The sequence below is a fragment of the Apis florea genome, unplaced genomic scaffold (genome assembly GCF_048593485.1).
Source record: "Apis florea isolate Af1SG1 unplaced genomic scaffold, ASM4859348v1 contig_2272_pilon, whole genome shotgun sequence".
Classification (NCBI taxonomy): Eukaryota; Metazoa; Arthropoda; class Insecta; order Hymenoptera; family Apidae; genus Apis; species Apis florea.
In genome coordinates this window covers 365848-387872 of record NW_028256549.1, presented here as the reverse complement: position 1 = coordinate 387872, position 22025 = coordinate 365848, and the positions used below count along the sequence as shown (strand labels likewise).

At 40.2% G+C, this 22025-nt stretch overlaps 1 protein-coding gene across 1 annotated transcript in view; it reads right to left on the bottom strand.

Annotated features, from left to right (window-relative positions):
* LOC100872722 (adhesion molecule nephrin) overlaps positions 1–22025 on the bottom strand; it is a 55125-nt gene that overhangs the window by 1571 nt on the left and 31529 nt on the right. Inside the window, exons 4-15 of the mRNA XM_086902699.1 lie at positions 7119–7248; positions 6830–7038; positions 6604–6714; positions 5955–6161; positions 5161–5315; positions 4402–4546; positions 4092–4222; positions 2025–2184; positions 1640–1939; positions 1272–1571; positions 454–678; positions 105–265 (exon numbers count right to left, since the gene is read on the bottom strand). Coding sequence (XP_086758825.1) covers positions 105–265; positions 454–678; positions 1272–1571; positions 1640–1939; positions 2025–2184; positions 4092–4222; positions 4402–4546; positions 5161–5315; positions 5955–6161; positions 6604–6714; positions 6830–7038; positions 7119–7248 — 2234 coding nt within the window. The remainder of the gene's footprint in view (positions 1–104; positions 266–453; positions 679–1271; positions 1572–1639; positions 1940–2024; positions 2185–4091; positions 4223–4401; positions 4547–5160; positions 5316–5954; positions 6162–6603; positions 6715–6829; positions 7039–7118; positions 7249–22025) is intronic.

Genomic DNA, 22025 nt, shown 5'->3' with positions numbered 1-22025 from the left:
AAAAAAAAAAAAAAAGAAGAAAAGAAAAACACTTACTTCTCTCGGTTATTACTTATATAATGATAAATCTTTTTAAATCTTTTTTTTACCGAACCGAAACTTACCGACAACGTTGGATAATTGTTATACTCTTGCGAATACGGTGATAATCCTTGGAGATGAGTCACTTGTTGTATAGAGAGCGAAGTCGACGGAAGTCTATCCGGCGTGGTCTGCGTTGCCAACGGAGTGCCGGATATCGATCCCGTCAATTGATAATCCGAACCTTTAAATTTAACACCACCTTTTAAATACGAATCATCGTGTTATTATCATCGTGTATCATGATTTTGAAGCCTGCCATTTCGTATTTTATCATCCATTCCTATCCTCGATTCCATCTCGACGATGAAATTAACCCGTAATCCGTATCGGAATGTTAAATATTACTACAATTTTTCGATCGATTTTTACCTTTGTTTATAGGGACAACGTCTGGATTTCGATCGTCGGTATCGTACAAATCCTCGGAACTAGGAACGGCGCTCTTCTTTAACGGTAGATCGCTCGGCCTCTGAGCCCTCCTCTCGTTCCTGATCTTCATAGCTACCAGGGTAGCTACGGTGACGAAAAGTAACGCGGTCACTACACCGATCAGTCCTCCTAACAACGGAGTGATCTCAAACGGTACCGGTATACCTGTAACAACAAGATATTATACGTCAATTCGTATAAACGTGCGACGTGTAACACTTGACTTCGAACGCTCGAAGAGGAAGAAAAAATGGGAGAGATCGGGGCGGGGGGGGGGCGGAGGAAGGGGGGACGAGAGAAGCGACACGTACGTTTCGTCTCGGGATTGCCAGCCAGACTCATCAGTAGGGCTACGACTGACAAACCCTGCCCTAGACGTTGACGGAAAATCGTCCGATCGAATGAAGAAAATTCGTTGAAGAAAATTCGTTGGCAAAAGAGAAAGACGACGAGGAAGGAGACAGAGACGAATTTCCTCTCGTCTCGTTGTCGCCGGGAACACGGTTCGAGAATTAGGCCCCTCTTAATCCCTAACCTTTTTAGGACTCGATAGATACGATGGTGCGTAACGATGATTAGATAAAAACACGTTTCGTCTCGGGATTGTCAGCCAGACTCATCAGTAGGGCTACGACTGACAAACCCTGCCCTAGACGTTGGGATTAGTGTTCGGATTCGGGAACAAATTGAAAGAAACCGATCATTTTCGAGAGAAAAAGAGAGGAACGTGATGGATTATCATTTATTATTATACTCACCGGTCTGTTTCTCAGCGACCTTTAACGTGAAACCTTCCAACGAGGTCGGCTCGCTCCTCCCTTTTGCATTTACAGCGTACAAAACCATATTGAGAATTTTTCCAGCCTCTAAATCGCGAACGGTGAAAGCGGCGTTCCTTTTCGACGTGATATTCGCCTGCAGCAATCCCGTTTGCTGATCGAACACCTCGAGGAGGAAGTGTTGGGGCTGGCCACCGTCGAAACCGACGCAACACTCCACCGAGAGAGACTCGGTCGTTTGATTGGACAACGTGCAATTGTACAGAGACTCGGGTTTCCCTGCAAAAGTACAAGTCGTTACATCTTTTCCAACCGCTCGACTCGCTTGTTGTAAACGTGCAACGTACCGGCTGGAATGATGTGAAACACGCATGCGCTATTCTGTTGGCCTGCGGTGTTACTCGCCCAACACGAGACCGTACCGTAATCCATCTCCGTCATCGGCCGATAAATAAGAATGCTTTGGCTACGGCGCGTCGAGTTCTTGTACTTGGATTCGGACACGTCCACCATTTCTTCCGTGTTGTTGAACGTCCAACGAAAACTGTCCGGTGGTGGATACGCTTCAACGTTGCAACTTATCCGGGCGTCCTCCTGACGCGCCACGCCGTAAATCCGTTTTTGATCCGGCAAGCATATAGGTTTGTCTGAACGAAATTGGACAGAGATTTTTTCTTTTTTTTTTTTAAATTTCAGAGACCAGAAACTTACACATAAGGAGAAGATACTTACACATAATTTTAAGTTCGACGGTATTGCTGTAACCGTCTCCCTCGACGTTGCTAGCGATACAAGTGTAATTGCCAGCTTGAGAACGATTCACTTTCCTCAGGGCCAAGCTATACTCTTGCACTATCACACCGTTTTTCGCATTGTTCTGAATAACGTTCCCCTGCAACAACGTATGCGATCGACGTATCGATTCAATTCGCATCGCTATTCATAATGAAAAAAGAAAAGGAAAGGGGAGGGGGGGGGGGGAAACGTATTCTAATCAAAATTTATAAATTCGTAATTTTCGTACGTATCTAATCGCATCGCGGCAAGTAACACGTTATAAGCGACTTAATTTTGTACCAGGAACACCCGCACGCAGATCTTGCGCACGATCGATCGAGCGTGGCAGGGAAGGTTTTTACAGGTATCATCGTATCACAGTGTCGTAAACGTTGCGTGCCATGGACGTGCGTTGCTTCCATTAACCTCGATCTTTTCTCCCTTTTGCTTTCTTTTCGACCCGTTCACGCAACAACAACAACAACAACAACAACAAGAACCGAAGACAAAGCAACAATTCCTTGCTAACTCGTCGTCGAGTTGCGTCTACGAACTAGAATCCTATCGTGATCGATATCGACGAAAGCGTATCTTTTTTATCGATGCGCTCCGTGGACGTAGACGCAGCTTTACGTTTCTCTCGGTTTCGCCTCGATCAACTGCGGCGTAGCACATCTCCGACTGTACTCGTGTATTCGTAAACGCAAAAGAGTAAGATTGGGTTTCGAATAATTCTCACCTTATCCTCCTATCTTTATCTTTAGGAGCCAGGCAGAATATCGGTGGTGCGTAGACTCTCGGTTTTCTACGAGTGCCAGATCTCAGGTTCTCGACTCAGCATTCGGTCGTTAGCAAGGCATTTCTGTAATTCGCTTCATCGTCGCGCCGCGGACCCAAGTCGCATTCAAATGTTATTCGAATAATCGCAAGCGGAATCGCATGCCGTGTTCTGGAAACGCCGTTAGGGATGGAGAAAGTCTGCACGTGGTTGACGAAAAAACCTTAACAGACACAGGGTCATCATGAATTCGTGGAAAAAAAAGAAAAAGCCTGTTGAGAGGAGATGAGGCCAATTACCCTCCAGCCGTGGAAAATCGTCTTTTTCGAATTTTTCTATCGTTCGTTCGATTCGTTCGAAACGGCGAAATTGAGAAAAAGAAAAAAAAAAAAAAGAGAGAGAAAAACACCCGCAGCTGGAGGGTTAAAGCGGAAGAGAAGCGAAACGCACGAGCGCAGGAAGCGAGTCTAAAAAAAAAAAAAAAAAAAAAAAAAAAAAGACAACTCTAGAAAGCAAAGAAGAAAGAGTTTAAGCGAATAGATGATCCGCAGCCATCGTTGATATCAATTTCTTACATAATTTTCCGTGTGAAAATCAAGTTGTTTCGTTATATAGTTATCGATATGTATGCCCGGGCGGCGTGTAAAAGTGGACACGCGTGTGTGTGCGTGTGTGCGTTCGAAAATGCACGGAAAGTGATCGTTCGTGGCGAGGACATACCCTTGAAAGTTTTTTTGTCAACAATTTTTCTTGTCACGCAACACGACATTGCGATACGGTATCGAACATTCCCTGCTGGCGTACACTCGTTCCTAATGCAAGGTCAAATTGCTTATAAAACAATCTCGATCGTTCAGAGATCGTTACGTTTGTTCTCTTCGTATTCGTTCCATTTTCGAAAATGAAGCTTGTAAACGAAGCTAACCTAGTCAATTAATATGGATGGATAATTTTGTTGGAAATTAATACAAAAAGATGCAACACAGCAACACGTTTAGGCAATTTAACGAGAAGTAAACACGCACGCGAAAACAACTTTCTGTACGAGATGTACGTATGTATGTGTGATCGTTGCACACTTGATGTATTATTTCCTATATATATATATATATATTATATACACGTACATTCAATGTGATATTCAATTTTCTCGATCAAATTGTAAATCGCTCTGCTTCGTTTGCTATTTTCACAATTCAGTTATGGACAAGTGAATTATATATATATATATTTATATCGCTTACGTTGTGCTTCCATATGACCTTGTAAGCATTAGGATTTGCATGGACCTTGCATTCAAAATACACGTCATCGCCTTCTTCGATGTCGTCCGGATTCATATTCGATCCTAACTTGAGATGTAAAATTGGAACGACTGAAAGAAGTAAAAAAAAAAAAGAAATAGATAGTTAAAAAATGTATTCGTATTGGTTTAAATAATTTGAGGATAATTTTTGTAGATCGCATTTATTATTAACGATCTCTTCAAAGAAATCCGGGATAAAGTATTTCGCGTAAAGAGGAAAAAAAAAAAAGGAATAAAGTTTTACTTACAAAATACGTTTAATTTCCACGTATCTTCCACTATACTTCGTTGAATCTTGGAGTTTTCCGCCCGACAAGTTATCATTTTATCGTGATCGGATAAAGTTGGTTTCAGGATTAGCGTGGAACTGGTCGTGTTCCCATCTTGAGACACCTTTAACGTGAAAAAATAAATATCGAGTAATTTTAAAAGTTACTTCGGAATACACTTTCGGATAACGAGAGACTATTAGTTTAAAAGAGAGAGGTTACTAATTACACCTGTGAGGACCTGTTGCCGTTAACTTGTAATTATTTAAATTAAACTCGAACCTTATTTAGACAGACTAATAAGGGATGCTTCGAAGGGAACGTAATTTGTGAGCTTAAAAATTGGAAGATTTAACAATCCCAGCATATTATTTATTCTATGTTTTGCTGTCGATCAAATTTTCTCTTGCGCGATCAATGCGTGACACTTTCTTAAAAATCGACGTAGTTCACTTCTCCAATTGCCTTCTAGAAAAATCGAATCATGCGTGATTTGATGAGAAATAAATCTCATTCGATCATTATTTTTCGATCACTTTTCGTTTCGTCAATCCTGCAAAGGTGTCCCACGTATTTTTTAACCCCATATATATATATATATTTCAACGAGTAGCTTCGATTGTATTGGAAAGAGCTTAGAACGGGATTCTGATTTCTATTATTTTACACGACGATACGAAATTGTGAAATCGATGATGATTTATAATAAACGATAATAAACGGTAAAAAACAACGTACCTTCTCCGTGTGATTATTCAATTTCTTTCCATTCATGTACCAAGATAACTTAGCTGGTGGCCTCGATCCAACGGTTATACAATTTATATCATACTTTCGACCGGCACTAAGAGGCGTGTGCTCATTGCTCAATATCGTTACAGACATTGGCTTCACTGAAAAATAAGAAACATCTGATAATCTGAAAGTAATTTTTAATCGTCTGATCGATAAGTAAACAAATTATAGAAAAGTATTCAAACGAGAAACGAATATTTCACTCGTCATACGTGGGGTGTTAAGAAACAAGTGGGACACCTTTTTCGAGTATCGATTCTCGAACACCAAGACGAGATAAATACGAAAATGCCGCTTATTTTTCAAATTACGAGCAATTTAATTTTGGCTTGGTAAATATATTTGCTATTTCGATTAATTAATGACGCGCTACTGCATTTCATATTAAAGAGTTATAATTACTGATTACACATCGATAATATAGCGCGTATGCGGTAAATAAACATTCCCTAAAAATTTGCGCACGCTTGAAAAGTGTACCAAATACTTCTTAACACACATATCTATTGAAATTATTGAAATTTTTCTCGATAGATTTATGCTTACACATCTCCGACGATCCTTTTTTTCGTCTTTAATTTTTAATTCTATTCGATACGATTTAATTCGATTAGAAAATCCATTTTCATATTTTCGTATAATCAAAATGTTTTTATCATACGATCGATCGTTCAACTCGACGCGTTAACGAGAGTATCGCTAACGGACGAAATATCAAATATAAGAACGAAACTTACAATGCATTTCAATGGTAACGGACGCTGAAACAGGTTGACTGATATTGTTGTTGGATGCTTGACAAATAAACACCGCGTGAAGATCAGCTCTTGAAAGTTGTTTCACTGTTAAAGTGTTTCTACGAAGGGATGGGAATTCTCCCGGTTCATCCGTCGAGTCGAGAAGCATTTCTCCACGCCACCATTTTACTTTTGGCTCTGGCCGGCCTGAAAAACACGTACAAAAATATAGAAACACCTCTAATTTATTAACAGCGTGTTATATCGCAGCGCGTGGAACGACTCGAGATCGACTCGAGAAGATAGATAATTCTAAGAAGATGAAAAGATATCTCTGTTCGAGATATTATTTCGTGAAGTGGATGATAAAAGAGGTAACGTTACGTATCTATGAATTCGCATTCGATAATTCGAATTAACAATTTCTTTACGTTGTTGCGTATTTCCGCAACGATCATCGTATCTGTCCATTCGCTTTGGACGAAACCTTACGCGAAACTCGATCGTCGATACTCGTGACGGGACGATTAAACGAATCGCGGGAGTGGATTTAAAATAAATATTTACTAAGATAAAAATAATAGAGTCGGTTAATAATTAATCAATTAATTCTCGTGGAAAAAACACTTGGGACTTTGAGAAAACTCACCCCCTGACACCAGACACTGCAATTTCATATCCTCGTTCTCTTCGTACGGACCTGTTACCGTTTGCACAATCGTCCCATGCTCGTCGATGATGTTCGGTTTATGCGGCGGTACTGAAATATACACACGAAAATAGCCAAGCAAAGCGACAAAGTGGATCGCCTTCGTGTAACAGAAGAAAAGTAACTCTCTCCTTCTTTCTTTTCTTGTGTACATAATAATACAAACCTATAACCGTGAGATGAATCCTGGAATTTCTGGTAGGGCTCTTGGCAAAATCTACTCGACACCTGTATTCACCTCCGTCTCTCTCCTCGATGCGATTGATATTTAACGTTGCCGGTTCGGTAACCGTTCTGAAGAAGGCACGATCGTTCAAATGATTCTTATCGTTCCAGTGCGAATCCTTTTCCGACTGTTTACCCCTCATATCGTAACTGTAACAACCATTTCATCTTCGCTTAAGCGAGAAGAAAATTGGGTCGAGCTTATATGGAGGAGAGTAGCGTATGCTCACCTGTATATAGGCGTGATATCGCTTTTATACCAAACCACCAATATCGCCGAATCATTTTGTCGCGGAGGACGAATGTCGCACGGCAATTCTGCCGTACCTTGGAGAACCGCCCTCGCTGTCACGATCGGCCCTGCAACAACAAATATCACGGTCGATCGATTTAATAATCTTAAAATTTTGTCCTCGCGACAAGAACGGGCGACGAGAGATCGAAATGGGAATACGATGTAAGATAATTACGTTTCCTCGATCATCGAGAAACGTGGTTCCATTATATACCATATATATATATATATATATATATACACGGACAAAACAGTGGTTTACCGTTGTGCTCGCTAAATATCAAGTTGCGCATTTATAGATGCAGAGGCGCGTTATACGTGTAGGAGAAGATGCAAGGAAAATAGAGATAGGGGAGAGAGACAAAGGGAAAGAGAGGGAGATGGGGAAAGAAGATAGAGATTATGCAATTCTGAGTGTTTCCGTTTGTACGTGTTTATACAGGGAGGAGATGGTTCGGCTGCATTCCGACAGCTGCCGTTGTCTCCTGAGAATGCCAAATGGAATGTGAATTCTGTTGGTTAGGCTCGAGCCCGAGGAATACCGAGGTATCAATGCAAACTACTGCTCACTTCTACGCGAGCATCCAGCTGCGTTCATCCGACATCATCTTTCGACCTATTCTACGCTGCACAATGTCTTCGTATTCGGTTATATCGATGCGATTGTATCTTAAATGTCTGAAAAAAAAAAAAAAAAAAGAAAGAAAGGAAAAAGAAATGTCTCGAACAAAATCGTATATCTTCGTAAATCGAATATCAAACGATTTCTATCGTCTAAAGCATGATATACGCATTATCGATTATCGTAGCGTGTGAAACAATCGGATTTCGATTATAAGAATTTTCTTAGGAATTGCTAACCTCGCAAGCCAATTAAATTACTACACTGTTGTGCCAAGTGAAGTTTAATACACTGTTGTTGCTATTACGGTCGTATAAGAGATGAAGAATGTTTGTATCACAGTTGGCCGAAATTAATTTACCATCGTGACGTACAATTAATCTGCGGCAGAAGGGGACACGCGCACGAGCACCTTCCTCGCCTACTCGATTCCTACGTAATAACTTCTAATCCTCTCTTTCTCTCCCTCTCCCTCCTTCCACCCTCGCGTTTCACCTTCGTTTTGGCAAAAGCGCGAATCGAATGGAATTAAAAAGTAAAAAAAAAAAAAAAAAAAGAAAAGAAAAGAGAAACGCGAAAAAGATGGAATTTTAAATGGAAACGATACGAACGATACGTTAATATCGTTAAATAGAGTCGAGAAATATGAAAAATAAGAAGATCGGCTCTAACATATGAAACCGAAACATCCTCTAACTTCTCTTTATTAAACTGGAAAGAAATTTCCATCCCCTTGTTCCTTCTATCGGTTGAGCGGCTAAGAGGAGCGCAACCGGGGCACTCCGTCAAATTGTCCAACTTTGGCTTTTCCACTCCCGATCATCGAGTTATAAACTGGGTTGAGCGCCCGATCGAGCGACGAAAGATTCCGACAACGAACCATGATCTACTCCTTTCGAAAATTGATAATCTTCGCTCCACGTTGATTTTCTTCGTTAGAAAAAAGTTCCAATTCTCTCTCGAAAGCGGAATACAATTTATCGATTATTTTTTTTTGCTCAAAGGGCCGAACGCTCGGTCGTAAAGTCGTTCATTCCGATAACAACCACGTATATATATATATATATATATATATATAACTGACCGCACATTGTCGATACGTGGTAGTAATAGGCGGACGTACCACGTGTATGTACGACATATGTACCGTGTTGCAAAGCCACATGTACGGGTCTTTCACGTGCTCGTGCAGGTGCGAGTAATAAGCCCAGCTGGACACATTCCGCAATCTCTTGTATACAATCTCTTATCACCGATGTAAATTATCACGCGATGTATCGGGGAATCGTTGGAATCGGTTTTAAACCGATTCCAATGAGCGAATCTTAAAAAGGAAAAGGAAAAAATGAGGCGACCAATCGTCTATTTTTCATCCATTCGGATCCAGACGAACGAAGATGCACGATAAACGCGAGAAGAAGAGTATCGTAATCGTAAACGTTCGTAATAACCGCTGTCGTTAAAATATCCGGATAAACATTTTGTTCAAACATTTTGTTACGGATCGAGAATCGACCAGTATCGATAAAAACCGCCCGTACCGCATTACACCGAACACTTCCATCATCGTGTTTCATTCTCGGCCACAAATTTTTTTATTTTCCTTTTAGGACTTTCTCCGTAAAAGACTACTCGCTACTTTTTACTACAACCGGATACGTGTATATATATATATATACACACACACACATACACACACATAAATACACTCGAATAAATTTTTCTTTTATCTCGGCTGGAAAGCGCGGGGAGAAGCGCGGGATAAAAGGATTATCAATGAGATGCACGGACGGGTTTCCAAGTCGATGTGCTGTACGCGCGGAGAACGAAACTTGACAAAGTTTCATTTACCGAGAAATAGGAGGCTATTCGCAATAGCCGTGAGACGAGGGGAGGGGAAAAAAATATACATCACGAGGAACGACGCAATAACCATATATAAATGCGGAAAATGTAATATCTACGCAAGAACAACAGTGCATGTTAGCTCGGTATGTAAACTGTTAGCCGCGCTACGGAGTACGCTAACAGAGGAGACGAGGAGAAGGTATAATACGTATCGCACTCGTATTGCACCGTACAATCGTGCTACAAATACGCATACCGCCACGAATTATGGGAAACACAACACGCAAAGTACATAATAATAACGACCCTGTATTAACGGATGAAACGATCGACAAACAGATCGGATGTCCTTCCTAATGGACGAGCTAAATAATTTCTTTTTTTCTAAAAGGACAGAGAAAATCACGCGAAACGACCGTAAGAATTAAATATTGTATATACATATATATTATTTCTTTTCCACTTGTGTTCGTTTTTTTCAATTAATTTATCCTACGTCATACGTCGGTCAATAGCCGTCCTTCACATTCTCGGGTTAAACGAACCGAAATGAGAAAAGTTTTCACAGCGCGATATGCGATGCATTCAACCATTTCCGCTTCTTACTTTCCTTTTGTACCAACGTTCCGAAAAGAGTACGAGAAATAATAATAAAAGGGATGAACCGAGATAGGATTTCTCGACGAAGTGGAAAGCAAAGATCCGAGCCGTGTTGTAAAAGTTAAATTGTATTATTACCGAATCGAAGAAGGAAAAAGGAGGGAGAAGGGGGCAGAGGGGGAAACTTCAAATATAATATTTCTTCACGATCGACGAATCGTGATCACCGTCTCTCCTTTACTTTCCTATGCTTATTCTTAATAAATGCTTGTAAGATCGCGACATTCTTTGAGATCTTTACGCGTAAGAGAATGGCGTTGAAAAATGGTACGAGTGATATACATATACATATATATATATATCTGTATACAAAATAGAACGTTTAAGCGATAAAAATATGATTGTTTCAGTAGTAGCGCGAAATCGTTGGGGCGATTCTTTCTCTCTCTCTCTCTCTCTCCACCGATCCCATTTTAACCGTGTCTTCTTTCTTTTTCCTTTTATTCTTGACCCGCAATCTCTTATCCCGGTCCCTTTAAATTCCAGTTAATATTAGACGAGAGCTACCAGATTAAAAATGGGTATTCTTCGCGGCAACCCTCCTCCGCCCAACTTTCCACCCGAGCGGTAACTGTGATATTTTTTTCTCCTTTTCTCTTCCCCCCTCCCCTTTTCATTCTAACCAACGAATTTTCAAACTTTGTTTTTCCCATGCAAATGTCGCTACTTTCGTTTCGCTCGAACACCAATTTTCCGAAATCACCATCCGAGCGATAACATTTTCATCCATCATTTCTTCCCTCCTCCTATCGAGCGATATAACTCGGACTCGGCTCTTCGTTTTCGGCTCGTCTTTTCGAACTTTCGAATCGAATCGTTCGAAAAATTATAACGCACGCGCGTTCTAATGCAATTTCCCCCCCCCCCCCCCTCTTCGAGTAATATTTTGGAAAAAGGTTTGGAAAAGAAAAAAAAAAAAAAAAAAAGAATTTATCGCGGCGACAAACTTTTCGTGAAAATCGGATTACAGTTTTTGTTTTTCTCGTTTTTTTCTCGAAACAAAGTCGCGAAACAGATGTGGACGGAAGAAAGTGTCGTTGGAGCGAAAGTCGACGACAAAGTTGCGAGTCAGCATGACTCGCGATAAATAAGAATCGATCGAATTTCTGCTGGTAAAGGTGGTAAACTTTAGCACGAATAATAGCGACTAAACTCTCTCTCTCTCTCTCTCTCTCTCTCTCTCGCCTCTATCGTCGATTTTCCTTAACCGTCCGTGTCTTTCTCTTCCGCTGATTCGACCAGTAACTTCTCGACTAACCGGATTAACTAACCCCTCCGACAACGGAAACGATTCTCTCTTCTCTCCGCTCTCTCGTAACTCGTTCGTTTCCACTTTATCCCCCGAGATGGCGTTATGATAAGAAACCTTCGTTTCTTCGTTATTCGATCCTCCATGTTGCCGTCCACAACGCTGCGAATGTGCATCTTCGTCTACCGTTTCCTAATTCTTCTTCGCGATAAATATGGCAAAATATGGAGAGGGAAAAAAGAAAAAAAACAGAAAGAACAAAAAAGACGTTCTTACCTGAAAATACGAAGGAGGAAGGGAGGAAGGATGCAAGTATTACAGTTACGCGACGTTTCATCGTGTTCACGGAGGGGAAGAAGGGTCTGAATGGCGCGAGTTTCCATTTATCTCGGGGATCCATTCCCGAAGGAGCCGTCAACGTCGTCAGGAAGATCTTTCTCGAATTATTGCCGGAGACCTGGGCTTCGCAGATGTACTCTCGCAAGGATTGACCGCGTTAGGACCTGGCATCCAGTTCGATCAAATATAAATCGCGGATCCTGGCTTAGCAGCCACCGTCCCATTCTTCGATATCCCAGTCGATCCTAGTTTACAGTCCGCGTTCGAGATCGAGAAATCTTCGAATTCACCGCGCGATACATGCATATTTCACGAGGAAATCGAAGAGAACGATTTTTCTTTCCCCAATTTTTTTCTCTTCCCTTCCCTTCCTGTTTCGACGACGAAATTTTTCCCTACGCGTGAACTATCTTCTAACTCTTGGGTTATTATCCGTACGAGTTGGCCACTCAAAGTGCTATTAAAAAATTTAATTTCAAAGGTTACCGCGGAGGTTTAATTTAATTTCGGTAAATCGGATTTTTTCACTCCAGAAATGAGTTCACTTGTTCATCCAGCATCCAATTTAGGAACACAAAAATAAACTAAACGATATTTCTCTTTCTTTCTGTTCCCGCTAGGAAACTTTGTTTCCTCCGACTTACCATTATCTACCATTGTTCTACCGGAATTACGTTCTATATTTATTCGCGCTTTATATACTATTTTCGCTATAAATAGTATCGTATGTATTCGCGCGTGTGTGTGTGTATATATATATATATATATACGTATCGAGAGTATTAATTTAAAGATTAAACGAAAAGCCAGATAGAGGAAAAAAGGGAAGGGGAAAAAAAGAGAAAAAAAAGGAACGAGAACTGACTCGTTAATCTCTGTAATGAAAATTTAACGACACCCTCGTCGATATTAATATACGTGTGTTCGTATATTATTTATCGAGAATGGAAAGGAAAACAAAAAAAAAAAAAAAAAAGAAAAAAGAAAGGAAAAGAAGATACTATCGATGTTCTATGAATATCTACGTCAAATGTCAAATTAAACTGACAAATTATCATGCCGAATGCGCAAATATAATGTGCAACATTTTGCGCAAATATTTTCTCTATAAAGTATTCGTATTTATATGGGATAAAATTCCAATATCCGGATTCAGGAATAATGCTTGCATCATTGGATGTCAATATTGCTTGTGTTGCAGAAATATCCGCATTACAGGTGTACCGTGGAGAGAGATTCGCATCAACCAGCCAGTGTTCGTATTTATCTATAATAGAAAAACTTGAAATATATATATATATATATATATATCATTATACGTAATCGAAATATATAAACACCGAAATTTTGCGTGCATTTCAATTAAAAGCGAACGAACGAACGATACTCGTTTTTCCCCTCGAGATAAATATCGCCAAGACAAAAAAAAAAAAAAAAAAAAAAGAAAGAAAAAAGGAAAAAAAAAAGAAACGCGTATAACTTATATCGATGCACGAGTAGATGGATATACGTATATATGGATGCACGAATTCAGATGCATCTAACACGGGTACTTTTCGGACTCGAACAAGTCGATTAGCATAGAGATTGAGTCGTGGCTGTTTATGCAAATGCGGTACGGTAGTAAAGGTAGTAGCGGTAATTGACGTCTACGTCGTCAACGGCGATGACGTCATTTCGACCTAAGAATCCAATCGATTTATCCCTTCCTTCTTCTTCTTCTTCGGCGAAGACGAGCGTCGAAAATAAGAATTCCATTTCCCCTCCGCTATTGCATATTTATTATTATTATTATTATCATCATCATCATCATTATTATTATTTTAATCCGTCAGCAAGAAGGAATCGAGGAAATAAGGAAGGAGGGAAGGAAGGAAAAACGAGGAGGGGATCGGTTCGGAAGTTACTTATAACGGAACGGTAGAAATCGGTGGTATAATCAATTTGGTTTGTCGGGATAGTGTAGGCGCGGTGGGTGTATTCGCGAGCACAGATCGGCAGAGGACAACGTCAACGCCATTAACATCGACATTAGCATTAGCATTAGCATTAACGCCAGTGCTGGCAGGAACGTCGTCCTCGGCTTGTCCTCTCTGTCCGCCCTCTTCCCACCTACATGCGCCCCCCGTGCAAAACCCCGTTCGTTCCTCGTTTAGGCGGATCTTCTCTGATTTACACCGAACACGTCTAATATCCGTGTCTCCTATCGTTCCACCATCGGACGGATCCTTTTGCGAGATCTCGCCAAATTTATCCGATCCATCTTTGACTTTTTTCCTTTTTTCTTTCCTTTTCTTTTCTTTTCTTTCTTTCTTTTTTTTTTTTTTTTTTCTTTACGAACATTCGAATCGTACCTCTCTTTCCCCCCGAATCACGATTTTCAAAGGCGAAGAAATCGATATGCGCGGAACGATACGATACGTCGGAGGGAAAAATTATGCGAAAGAAAGGGGGAAATTTATTATTCGATAAACGAGTGCGTAACCCGATGGAAAACGAGCGAAACAACAATTATGTTTCACGCAGTTGATGAAAAATAAAAAGGTAAAGTTTATAATGTACGTCCAAGAGGAAAGGTAAACGAAAAAAAAAAGAAATAAAATCATTTTACATTTCCATCTTTCTAAGTTGATGTATTTTTAAAATTTAAAAACGTTATTGTACGTTTTTTTAAAAAAAAAAAAAAAAGAAAACGATATCATTTTATATTTCGTTTCAAATTCGGTTAATAGAATAATTACGAGTAAATTTCACCGTGCGTCGCAAAATTATATATATATTTTTCCCTCTATTTACATTTATTTATTTCTTATTACGTTCGTTCATTTCATCGTTTTATTTTATCATTGTACTTTTTATCTATTCCATATTTATATTTTATTTATTTGAAATTTTTTTCTCAATTCAATTATCATACACAACGACGCAACGCAAAATCAATATGATATAAAATTTTAAACATTAAAAACACGTTTTCATATCAAGTTCGCGATAAAATTTGCGTTCAATAGTATCTAAAAACAAAAAGAAATAATAATAATAATAATAATAATAATAATTTCCATGCTTATAATACACGTATTGCGCAGCATATCGAAATTCAATTCGATCCATTGTTCGCTTATATTGCCCGCGAATTTATAATAATAATTTATTTTCATAGGTTACACCGTTGAAAACAAACATCACTTGTGTGCATCTCAGGACAGACATATCTCGATAACGTATACAAAAGATAAGAGAATATACGAAAACGGAAGAATACGCGATACGATATTACGAAAAATCGATACAATACGTATTTCCCATGAATTTCTGATTTTTCGAACGATACGATTTCCACGATTTAATTTACCAAGTTAATTTAAAGCACAGTTTCTTTTCTCTATTCTCTTCCCGATATTTATCTTTTCTTTTGAACAATTGATTCGATCTAGTTGCGCGATTCTATCTCCATCTCCGTATTCTTATTTGAATTTAGAAAGTTCAAGATTTTCCTTTCTCACGATAATAAACGATCAATAATCGTCGCTCTTCCGAACATATATTTACTTTTTCAGAATACACCCAGAGTTTATCCTATTTAAAAAAGATCTTTTAAAAGATGATCACTTTGAATTTTCAACGATACGCGTAATTAATATTTTTATCCCGACACGTTTATTATTCACGATCGCTCAACTTTGATATTACAAAACCCGTGATAAACGAAAAGAGAATAAATAATTCTGGATCGTGATAATTATCTCTATTTCGTGTATTCTGTAAAAAAAAAAAATATATATATATATATATACGAAAGAAAAAAGAGGGAAAAAAATCTGGAATCATCGCAAGAAATTATTAATATTAAATTGCGCGATTTTTACGCGATATTTTTGTATAATCGCGATATCGTGGCGTAGGCATGGCGCAAAATCGAAGTGACATCCACGAAAATGGGCAATAAATTTCATACGAATGTCGCACGGCGCGGCACAGTAGAGGTGTAAAACGGTGATTTATTTACAATGCGAACTAATTGATTTACAATCGGAGCGACGAACGTGCGCACCCATTGGCATTCTACGACCGCAACTTTCCGCAACGATCCTCGCGCTTCCTATTTCTATCTTTCTATCATTCGTTTCGTCTATTCCTCTCTTTGTTTGTTTCTCGCTTTGCTTCTTTAATATCGTCGTCCAATTCATTCGGACGCCGAGTCGTCGCTTGTCGCTCGATCGAACCGGGCGATTAAAATCGAAGAAAACTTTAAATGGCCGTAACTTGGAAGACGGCGATTTTCGATCGACGAGGGAACGAGGATCGGAAGCGCGGAATCTTCCCCTTTAAAATGCCTTTTCATTCATCCCGATACGAGTTCGGGTTGTCGAGATATCGTCGCGCAAAGAGAAAGGTAATTTTTGATCTCTCGCTCGCATCTCTCGTCTCGACCGACCTATTCCGACAGCCGCGGCGATTCTTGGAAGGACGTTAGTGCGGGAATTCTAGGAAACGTGTAGTATGCATTTCGAAGGAAAAATGTGGGTTAGTGGGTCGCGAGTCCATTCATGATCTCCGCCTCGCGTTAAGAGTTATGGACACTTTTTGAATCCTTATATCTCGCCAACGAATCGAGATATCGGGATAAAACAAAAAGCAACTTCAACGGCACGGATTTTTTCGAAAGGAGTTTTCTTATTAAAATTTTTTTCCCCTCCCCTTTTCACCACGCTCCTCCTCGAAAATGTGAAAAATCAAAGTTCGCGTGCTGCGAACCTTGTCGCGATACGAAAGATATAAAGATTTAAATTTATTTAACTTTGCTATTCGCGCTTATCTACCAGAAGCACACAATACACGCCATCCAACTATCACCGATTTAATAATAAATCAACGTTTATTCGCAATATAATTTCAAAAGTTGAAAATAATTTTTGTTATTCAACGCGACGGGAGCGAAACGCGTGGCGTTCACGAAAGTGTGAATAATAATTTTTTTAAATATTCCACTAATACTTTTTCATACGTATCTTTTTTTTTTTTTTTTTTTTTTTTTTAATAGTTAGCTCTATTCTCGTAGTTTTGAAATTTCGCGTAAATCATAAAAATGATACGCGTGTACGGTTTTGTTTCTAGATCGCGTGTTGAATATCGACGAAACCGTAAAAGCCTCTTTCATCGAGATCACGCAAAATAAAAAGAAGAAAAAAATATCAGATGCTGCACCGTCGCAAATATGACACCTGAATAAAGAAATTTTCGATTGATGTGATTCCACGAAAAAAAAAAGAAAAAGAGGAAAAAATTTAAAAAAACAAATCGAATCAAAGATAAAACTAACGTTAAGATAGAAACATTCGAGGAATCTTAATTATTAATATATATTTTTTATTAAAAATTATTAAATTTCACGTATATAAATTTTTTTCCTACACTCTCTACGTCACGTGGTACGATCAATGCGACCTCGTTTCTCGATTCTTTTCTTTTTTATATAATTAACCTCTATTATTTCGATAACACGTATACGCGTATATACAAATACGCGACAAGATCGTAACATCGTGTAAACATAATAATAATTCGAGCAGATAAATAAAATATATATATATAACGCGGATAAATTTTTTCCTTCTAAAAATTAACAGCGTGCTTGGAACGGAACGAATGGAATCAAAGTGTGGGGAGGGGGGCGGAGAAGATTACGCGGAATAAAGCGTTTCAGTTAGCGGGAAATAAACAACAAGCGAGAATATCCGGGAAGAAACGTTAGGTATTAGTCGGAGTTAATACGGCTGAGAATACTGTCAGAGGCTTGTGGCGATTTACAAGGATCCGGCGTCGTCTTACTGGACAATCGTACCAACCTTCCTCCTTAATACCCATATATCTCGATTACTTTGCTCCTCTCCCTCACGGTACAAACATAAGACAGTTCCCTCCTCTCTCTCGAGCTAAGTTTACATTGTTGTTAACCAAATCTGCAACCTAAGCCCGGCAAATGAGTTCCCATCCAGACCAAGGAATCCTACGATATTTGTACGATAGTTTCCAAAGTTATACCCGTTCCTAACAATACGATCCACTCGGTTAACTGCACAGATTATATACGCGATCACGTATCGTTTACACTCCCCTTATACACTCCTCTTCCTCAAATTTTCCTTATTTCCTTATTTATTTACATTTATATTTCGCGTCTATTCATCGTTCGTATATGAATTAATCACTGCTGGAGAGAGAGAGAGAGAGAAAGATGTCCAGGACGGTGGAAAAGTTCGCGGAATCATGGATGGAAAGGTGGTAGTAGTAGTAAATCAGAGAAATCAATCGTGGGTGCGGGCGTGTTCGACCGGTCGTACGTACGATCAGCCGTAAAACCTTGGCCTGCTGGCCAGGACAAAAGAACGAGAAGGGGGATTGGCGATTCGGGAAAGGGGTGACGCAAAAGAGGTTGCGACACGGGGAAAAATAGGAATAAAACTGAAATGTTGGGGATAGGAAGAAAGAGAGAGAGAGAGAGAGAGAGAGAGAGGAGAAGAGGAGAGGGGGAGGAAAAAAAAAGAAAGGAGATCGAAAGAAGAGAGCAAAAAGAAGGAAGGGACGGAGCGAAAAGGCACGCGAAGGAGATCGATCGAAGGTGGCACGCGAAGAAATTTGGTCGTTGAAAAATCAAAGATCGGCTACGCGACAACGAGCGCGCACACATACACGCGCGCGCACACAGGTTTTGAAAAGAAAAGAAAGAGGGTTGGTCGGTGAAAAGCGAGAGACTCTCGGCCGGTCGATCGATCTCTTTTACTTTTTTAGCCAAGCGCAATGACCGGTTGGCTATTTGGCGATTCCTGCCGCCACTTTATCCCTCCTCTCCACTAACCGCCCTCCATAACTCGATCGACGAAAACGATCGATCCCTTCCTTGTAATTACTTTTCTTCCTTCTTTCCATCGTTTAAGGGAGGAAGATGGATACAGAGAGAATAAACGTTGCTCCTCGCGAAACACGAATCTCGAGGTGACGCATGAATCCCGGAAGCGGGCACGATGCAGGGTTCCTACGTACTAAATGCCTAGTTGATCCGGTTTCGCGTGCTTTATGGAGTGCGGGGCCGTGCATCACTGGACGAAACGTGAGGCGCCATATTTCCAACGGATGTGGAACGATCGTGACTTCGTATCGCGAATGAAATCACGTAGCCCGGCCGTTTAACACGGAAACGTATTCTACGTAAACGATTCCGTCTGTCTGTACGCGGCGAGGAGGAGGGGGTTATTTCTATGAATGCATACATGTAAATTCGATAACCACGTTAGCCGCGTACACGCGACGGAACGCGTGGTCGCAAACTTGTACAAACCTATACTTATGCATATGCATTTTCCGTACGATTTATCGCGCGAACGTGGTAAACGCGCGTGTACCCATCCCCGAAATCGTAGGATCGTAAGACGAATCTCTCGGACGACTCGTTCGAGATTGGACGATCTGGAAAACACGTAGGGGCGGACCAATAGTGGTATCGAAGTTTTAAAGTTGGTCCCCCAAAGAGCTGGGGAAGAGAAGCAGCTAGCCGCGATAAAATACAATTATTCTCGAAATTTCGGATTCAACGCGAATATAAATAGGATGGAGATAGGATAGCGGGAGTGGAGATATCGTGGGACTGGAATCAATTGTAATCAAGATGAACGTATAAATCAAGGGGGGTTGGGGGATAGAAATCAGGAAGTGTATAGCAGGTCGCTTCCTCGTCGGATGATTTGTTACCAGGTTACGAGGTTTAGCAACCTCGACATACCGTCTTCCTCCCCGCTTTTGTCCCCGCCACCTTCCGCAGCTGTCGCCAACCTCTCCGAACCCCATTACCTCTCTCCCCCCCTCGCCCCCAGAAGGAAGAGAGAGGATAGAGGAAAACTTGTCCCGTATCTTTTCAACTTTCGGTCAGGGAGGAAACAATATCCATCGCTCGCGAAGCGATACGAAACGACATACACACCTTTCCGACGGATATTGCTCGCTACCGCTTGAAAGCATCGGCAAACTTGCCTTTTTATACCACCTGTCAAACCACCTTATTCCTCCCCACTTCTTATCCCCCTCCCCCCACCCATCGCAGCCAACGAATCCACTCCTATCTTTCTCCTTTCGCCACCGTTTTCCTATCGTATCCGATTTATCATCCGTTAACCCTTTCTGCGTCTCGTATCTGCATCTAACAGGAATCAACTCGAAACTTTCTCCTCCCCCGCCCTCTCCCCCTATTCCTATCCTTTTATCAAAACAAAACATTCTCTATCGGTATCAAGTAACAATAGCTATAGGTTAGAAATTTATGTCGCCCTTTATCTTTTATCTCTCTTTGAAAACGATGATCCCGGGAACAAAATCGATTAGCCGGGATAAAAGGGAGTAGAAAAAGAAAAAAAAAAAATCTTTCATTATCTTTCATTCGTTTATTTTATCTTACGTGTATATAATTGTGCATTTAAGCAGAAACTAAAGGGAAACATTGTACGACAAGAGAACGTGATACCAATGTAAATACACAGTGTAATAATAAAACGGGAGGAGACACACGAGGGGGAGAGGGGTTAATATTGTTTATATACGCGAGCGCGTTTATTTGCCCTTATTCGTTTGCTCGCGGCAAACAAAAATCCTGATCGATATCGATAACGATTCCACACTCGATTCGAGAGATAATTTACAAATTGACTCGTTCTTTCGACCCGTGCAACTGCGTGCAACACACGTACGTGCATACAAAACTTAAGGGTTACGATTTTGCCCGATTCGGTAATGCAGTTTCTATGGAAAAAGTTGCGAAACGATAGGATAGGATGGGGAAGAAATTTGGTTAGGTCCGATATATCAGCTACACCGGATACAGCGTTTCCTAGCGTTCCGTGAGAACTTAAACTCCGGGGCACAGGTGTTGCGTTGTCGTTGAAATTTCATTTCTCGTACGAATGAATAAATCTACTCTCCATCTACGTCCCTCCCCCTCTTCCTATATCTATCTATCTATCTACTCTTAATCTTTGCGAGCGAAACCCTTTTTTTTTTTTTCCTTCGGCGTAAATCGTGGAAATTATTACCTTGTAATCCCAAGATTTATTCCAAAGATCCGATTTCTTTTTTTCTTTTTTTTTTTTTTTTACCTCTCCCCATATTCCCCCTCCCCCTTTCTCGCACACTTTTCGATTCTTCGCGCTTAAATTAATTTCAACCAGGAGGAAGATCGATAATCCGGCGAACGAAATTAAATCGCGTTTAATTATATAACGGCGTAATACGGTGCCGTTCCTCATCGTAAAATTCGATAAAATTATCATCGATTCGAAAAGTATAAATATTTGCGATAGCATAGGAATTTTACTCGCGAGAAACGCCAAGTATTTGGCGCGCGCGCGCGCGAAAAAAAAAAAGAGGAACAATTTCCAAGATAAATATTTATCTCGTTTCGGCGGAATAATTAGCGTGTAGCGACATGGAATTAATCGATACGACGGAGAGAGAATCGTTCGAAGAAACGAAAGTTCTGGACGAAGTTGAATAGCAATAGGATGGAAAAAATTGCAAAAAAGATATTACGATCGATAATCGTTAATCGTAGAACGAAACGTCAACTATTTCAATGATTAGGTCAATGAGGGGAGGGGAGGGGAGGGAGGAAAAGGAGAGGAAGGGGGGAAAGGAGAGGGGAAAAAAAAAAAAAAAAAGAAGAAGCTCAGCGGTAGATATTAGGGGATCGCAAAAAGAAGATGGGGGGAGGGGGAAGGGTCTATCCATCTTTTTTCCTCTTATTTACTTGCACATGCGCATTCCAAGCTCTACTTTAGGATCGTAGCCAAAGATTGACCGTCACGAGTCTTTTGTGCGTCTTTCAAATATTCGCCAGCATTGTGACATTCAAAGCGGATAATAATCGCGGAAAAATGTCCGAAAAATGACAATGAAATCTACGCCAACCTCGATATTATTAAAAAGAAAAAAAGAAAAAGGGAAGTTTTTCGAAAAGGATGGATGGATGGATTTGGAAGAGAAGAGGGGACGTAATAAATCGTAGTCGAGTTATACTAAAGGGGAGGGAAAAATTGTAAATTGGAAAAAAATAAGAAAGAGGAGAGGAGAAATTTGAA